The sequence below is a fragment of the Carassius auratus genome, chromosome 43, assembly GCF_003368295.1.
Source record: "Carassius auratus strain Wakin chromosome 43, ASM336829v1, whole genome shotgun sequence".
In the NCBI taxonomy this organism is placed as follows: Eukaryota; Metazoa; Chordata; class Actinopteri; order Cypriniformes; family Cyprinidae; genus Carassius; species Carassius auratus.
Window position 1 is genome coordinate 1,516,851 of NC_039285.1, and position 6,112 is coordinate 1,522,962.

The 6,112-nt window shown below is 40.0% G+C and overlaps 1 protein-coding gene across 2 annotated transcripts in view; it reads right to left on the reverse strand.

Annotated features, from left to right (window-relative positions):
* Positions 1 to 59: 59 nt before the first annotated feature.
* Positions 60 to 6,112, reverse strand: part of LOC113061403 (eukaryotic translation initiation factor 4H-like) — a 15,128-nt gene continuing 9,075 nt past the window's right edge. The window contains exons 4-8 of one of the 2 annotated variants that reach the window (XM_026230469.1): positions 6,027 to 6,112; positions 4,774 to 4,845; positions 3,771 to 3,932; positions 2,384 to 2,499; positions 60 to 1,303 (exon numbers count right to left, since the gene is read on the reverse strand). The exon at positions 6,027 to 6,112 is cut by the window's right edge and continues 8 nt beyond it. In XM_026230469.1, the coding sequence (XP_026086254.1) occupies positions 1,298 to 1,303; positions 2,384 to 2,499; positions 3,771 to 3,932; positions 4,774 to 4,845; positions 6,027 to 6,112 (442 nt within the window). In that variant the 3' untranslated portion in view covers positions 60 to 1,297. The remainder of the gene's footprint in view (positions 1,304 to 2,383; positions 2,500 to 3,770; positions 3,933 to 4,773; positions 4,846 to 6,026) is intronic. The other variant, XM_026230470.1, reaches the window with a different exon arrangement.

Genomic DNA, 6,112 nt, shown 5'->3' on the forward strand with positions numbered 1-6,112 from the left:
TCAGTCCCTAAACTGTCCATTTCTGCCATGCATGTAGATCATGACACCCAAAGCCAGGGTCTCCTCAAATCAAATCTTTTATTCTTTACATATGCAAAACAATCACTCATCACGTGTCTCTCATGTTGAGAATAAAGACTTCCTGTGTTAACCCAACAAAGATAAGACTGCGTGTCTTGCAATGACAAGATCTGTGACCGTGTTCTCGAAGCTTACGACACAACTCCTGCGTGAAACCAACTGCTAGCTTGAATTTTTCGTCTTCAGTCCTTCAAACACCATAGAGCTTCACGGGACACAGAATAGATTCATCCTGTTGTCCTAATTCAACACATTCATTTCAAACACTGCAAGGTGATACAATTTATTGCCATAAACAGTGTAGGAAAATGAAAAGAAAAACAGCGGACCTCTATTATACAGTAGGAAAACAAATCCAGTAGAATGCGAAGAGAAGGTTTGTGACATGTATTTAGATGAAGATCTACACTGGATGAAACTATAGCGCCTGGTGTGTGTGTGTGGAAATGTGCAAGCAGTTCATTTTGTTCAAGAAGCTTCATGTGGAAAGGTAGTACTGATGCGGTTATGGATCATAGTTTCACTATTGTTTTTTTTTTGAGTGTGGAAAAGAAACACATTGCCGTCAAGCTGTGGATGTGTCTGTAGACTGTAGACCCTTGTGTCACCAACCAAACCTATCACGCATGCTCTTCTAAATGAACGAAACATGTGGCACATTGTTCCCGAAAGCTCTGGATGAGCCAGGATTTGGTCAGGGTGGGAAAATCTTTCGTGAAGACGAGGCAAGAATTCAAAAAAGTACTTTTTCACTTTGAAATCGTTTAATAATTAAGAATCATGCTCAACGTTTTAATCCTCAAATACAGAAAAGAAATTTAAAGAGCAAAATATAAAAAGGACATTCGAATTCAAAAAAAAAAAAAAAAAAACCCACAAAAGATACTTTGGGAAGGGAAAGAGATGCTGAAGTCCTTAAACGCATTCAACCTGGAGATGCCGTCCTCCAAGTTTGGGTTCTTTGAGGCGTGTGGGAGGAGCCAGAGAGGACAGGCAGAGGCGGAGTTAAGACTGTGCCCCTCCCCCTTCCTAGAGACCCCACCTCCACTTGCTTTTTTAAGCCAATCGGATGAGGGCTCGTTCAGATTCGAGAGGAGAGCAGCACCTCGTGCCCCTGCCTGCATTTCACTGAAGTCTTTGAAAGATTTTATGGTGATCAAAGCCAGTAGGATCCAGTTTAGCCTTCCGGAAAAATGCAGCCACACTGACACAGATACTAATTCTTCAGAGAACGGAAACATAAAACAAGAACAAAATGGTTACACAGGGTCCACTGTAGGAGACGGTCAAATTTTGCACATGAACATTTTGACAAAGCAACAGCAGAATCAATTCGACTCGAACGGGAAGATCGCAAAGTGTTGATCTAAGACGCAGGGCTCCCAAACCTAACAGCTGGACTACGTTGTGCTTTATCGTCAAATTACACACACCATGAGGACAAGCACCACATGTACAATCCAGTGTGCGTTCGAAGGTACGTGAATCGGCGGAGCTCGTGCCATTGCTGGAAATCACACCAAAGAGAAAAATCTTCATAGAGGTGCAGTCCGTCAAAAATCCAAAGAACAAAATACAAAATCCAATCAACCTAATACTGCTTTTCGTGAACGCTATTATGAAAGTCAACCGTGGAAACGTTAGCTAGCTGCCCCGCAAGAAAAGCGCACAAACCAAATCAGTGTCGTCGTTATTCGCGTGATAAAAGGGCTTGATGCGTGTAGTTTAGCCTACAGCTATAAAACAAGCCAGAAAACAAACAAAAACATTTAAAATCAGTTTTCCATTCCATTTAAGAGAGCAGTCTTAAAAAAAAAAAAAAGAAAAAGAAAAAACCTTCGGATCTCACCAAGGATGTGAAAGACCTTTCCCCTGACGAAAACTACAGTACAGAGCAGGCACTAATTACAGGGAAGCAAAGGTGGACATGAAACCATTGTTGAACAGTTTTGCCATGCATTCACGAGCTGCTCATTGGTGTGTGCTAGTGTCATGATCATGTTCACGATCGATTGATGTGGGTGTGGTCTTATTGTATTTTTTTCCCATTGAATAAATATATAGTCACGCGATCTGAATTCGCAGGGGCTCTGTTCATCTCTAACAGGTTAAGAATGACGACAGAGGGCTTATCGCGTTCCTGTTGGCATGATACGTTTTATCGTCGTTGTTTCTCATCCCGGACCTCGTCCTTCCCTCCCCGTGTATCCCTCCCCTTCATTCTCTCCTCCCTCCTTTCCTTTCTTCCTTGTGGAGCGCCGAGGGAGGCTGCAGTCTCTTAGTGTTTGTCTTTGGGAATTACCTCCTCCCTGGGTTTGGCGCCCCCAAAGATGGCCGAGTTGGGGTTGGCCACTTGGTTGAGGGGAGCTGCCACTGTACGCGGCTTCAGCTGTAGCCTCGGTCTCTGCGCTCTTTCCTCTGGGGAAAAATGAGAAATAGAGACATTAGATGTGATCGTATAATTTATGCAAGAGTCAAAAACATCATTTAAAGTCAACGTGAAATGGTATGTGCAACCCGTTTTACTTCAGAAATTGTAGTCAACTGGGAATTGACTGGATCGAAAAAAATAAAATAAAATTATATATATATAAAAGCCTCTAACTGAATCCATTTCTTATTTGGCATTAAATTGTAACATTTAATTAATAGATTATTTCAGTTGCATTTTATCCTTAAACAATTCTAAAATAGTCGTTTGGCTTATTAAAAATTGGTGATATTAAAAATTAAGGCCAATAATTACACTAATATAAGTGATATGGTACAGATCTAGTTAACATCAAGCAAATTGTTGATATTAACAAACTGTTTTACTTTGGTGTACATTGCAAAGATTATTATTATTTTTTTTAATAACCAATTACATGCAGAAAACCAACCCTTTACACACACATTGGCAACAGATTGGTCATTGGCTAATAAATGTTAAATGTATATGGAAGCTTTTTTTTTTTTTTTACAAAGATTCATTCACATATGATATGATTTGAAAGCACAACTAAAAAAAAATTATAATAAATCAAGCATTTACTATGTTAGAACTAATGTGCTGGTCGTGTTTCAATAAAACTATTAAAATACTACTACTACTGCTGTATAAATCAGACCTAAGGTCTGATAAGCTGCTCATGAATTACATTATCTGCCTCGCTGGAATGGATTCGCTGAAATCAAGCCATGGATGGAATAGGATGAGCATTAGCCAATGAGATCGAAGTTTGAGCATTAGCTCCGCCCACTAAAGAAAGAACCAGCCAGCAGTGTCTTCTCATTGCTCTTAAAGACTACATTCTGAATGATCTCAGTTATTTTAAAAGTCTGCAAGACTCTGTAAGGATGTTAAGTGACCAGTGTTCAAGTGCAGGTGAATGAAAAACTTACTCTTAGCCTCTAAAGCCCAAAGTATAGTTTGTTTTTGTATGTGTATGTTAGTCTATGCTTTCGGACAAGCCTTTCAAAGTGTATTTGATAGCAAGCACTCGACACTTGAGCTCTAGAAACTAATTTAGTAGCCAATGGCTAACGTTAGACATTACGTTGCCTACACTGGAACTTTTTCCTCATATGAGAGTGATGTTCTTTCACTGTAGAGGTTTGAGCAGACATCTGTATTGAGATTTCACGTTGACTTTGAAGCACATGTATAAAGGTATCTTTTTGTTTTTCAGCATGAATAAATGTGACACCGTCGGAGGGTTCTCTGAAGTCTGTCGGGCCTCCTCGAGGAGGTCCATCTCTGAAGCGCCCCATGCCTGGTCCTCCTCCTCCTCCTCCTCCCGCCCCCCTTCTGTCACCAGGGCGACCGCCTCCTCGACTCCTCCCACCCATGAAGTCTTCATCTCTAAATCCTGTCAAAAAAAAGAAAGCGTGTGAGTAACTGGTCCATCATGCTCCCACACCAAAACACTGATCCGGGATAGGCTCTGGGCGATATATCATAGTGCTTCAGCTTTGCAGGAGTGTGTTAAGTCTGATCCCAGATCAGTGTTTATCTGGGAGGACGTCTGACTGCAGAAGCAGGGAGACTCCACTGATGACATCACTGATGACATGACTGATGGCAATGAGACGGAGGAGTCCCCGAGAGATCAATGTTCAGAAAATTAACTTAAAATACATGAAAAAGCCAAAACACAGATATGAAAGATCACTGCTTTCCATAAAGTCTTAATGAAATATTGGGGTTTATTATCAACAAGGTTTCAAGCACTATTTTGACTGCTTCCTCGGTTTATAAAAATGAACGAAAAACATTTAATGTAACAGGTTCACAAAAACAAAGTGATTTCATTAACATTATTACTTTTAAATTAAACTAATGTGATGAGAATGACTTCCGCTAATGCATAACTTTACAGTGCATACTTGGTAGTGAATATATCACAATAATAGCGCAAATAATAATAATAATTCCATTTATTTATTGTATTGTAATATTCAATGCAAAAAAAAAAATATTATAAATTAAAATATATTTTCCTAAAACTTTTTCATTTTCTTCACGCCCCCTTTGCTGACTACGATTTCATGGACTAGATTTATTGTAAAGATGTTTTCTGTTCATTTTTTACAAAGAAAGGAATGTCTGAGGTCATATAGCACAGATGTGTCTTCAGACCTTTTGCTAAAATTATTTTCTAGAGCCAACACCCCAAGGGTTGGGGTTTTTGCCCAATTCACACTTCGCACCTCCTCCAGACTGGTCGAAGTCGTCTCTGGAGTCACGTCCCCCTCCTCGGGCCCCACGTGAGCCACCACGGCCTGAAAGGGACAGGGGCGGTTTAATAGGGGCAACAATTCAAAGCTGAGATCAGGGTGAAGGAACCAATCAGATCATCTGCTAACAGGAAGACAGCAGCGGGACAGGGACAGGAAAGCCCTCCAATTGTGAGAGGGGAAGGAAGAGGAGCTAGAAAAGAGGTTTTTACTGAGGGATGAAAAAAACTGTACGAAAAAAGTACCAAAATATCTGAAGATGAAATATGTAGGTGAACAATGACTGTGAGAAGCCAGGCTTAAAGAGACAGTTCCCCCGAAACATCAATTCTGTCATTTCCTCACCCTCAAGCGGAGTTTCTCTCTTCTGCTAAACCTAAAATAAAAACTATTCTGAAGAGTGTAGAAACCAAACAGCCTCCATTAGTATGGAGAAAAACACCACTGAAGTCAATCTGATTACTCCCAAAGCTGGAACAAACGGTGGGTGAGTAAATAACACGACTTTCATTTTGGGGTGAACTATCCCTTTAAGAAATGCTTCGTGTGTGTAGCATGAGAAGTGTATTAAATATTAACACCATATGCAATATAACCAAAGCAGAACAGCTCAGAATAAGTGACAGAAGACGTAAAAAAAGAGCACAAACTAATATTGAGCACTGCTAAGGGCTTGGCAGTAGGACCGAAATCATACAGAATGTACATTAAACAACTATATGGTATTGCAATTTTTAGGGTAATTCAGTCAATTTTTTGTTTTACAAATGAATTACTACATCATATTTTCTATAAAATAAGTGATAAAATCGAAAAAAGGTAAAATAGCGGCTCGTACAAACAACAACCTCAAAATGGATATTAACCTGATAACCTGAAAACTGATAAAAAGAGCTATGTACATTGTAAAATTACTTGATCTACACATCAGTGTAAGTTGATTAGCAATCGTGAACATTTACTGAATTTAAAAAAAACAAAAACTCTTGAGTTGGAGATATTGCCATCCGGCTATTAAACCAAACGCAGAAATTACTTGAGGTAAAAAAAACCTGATACAACTGTAAAGACCAGACAAGCGTGCCGTCGATCCCTAGCATTGCTCATTTCTGAAACTATAAAGACCACAATATCAACAGACCAACAGACTAAAATGTGAGTAAAGCGCAGTAACAGATAAAAGAACGACGGAGATGTTTGGAGACACTGGCACACACACACAGTACCTCTGTCGTCTTTCCGGAAGCCGAAGCCTCCGGCGCCACGTTCCTGCTTTCGGCCCTCTGCGATGTCCACCCTCAAAGACCGGTCC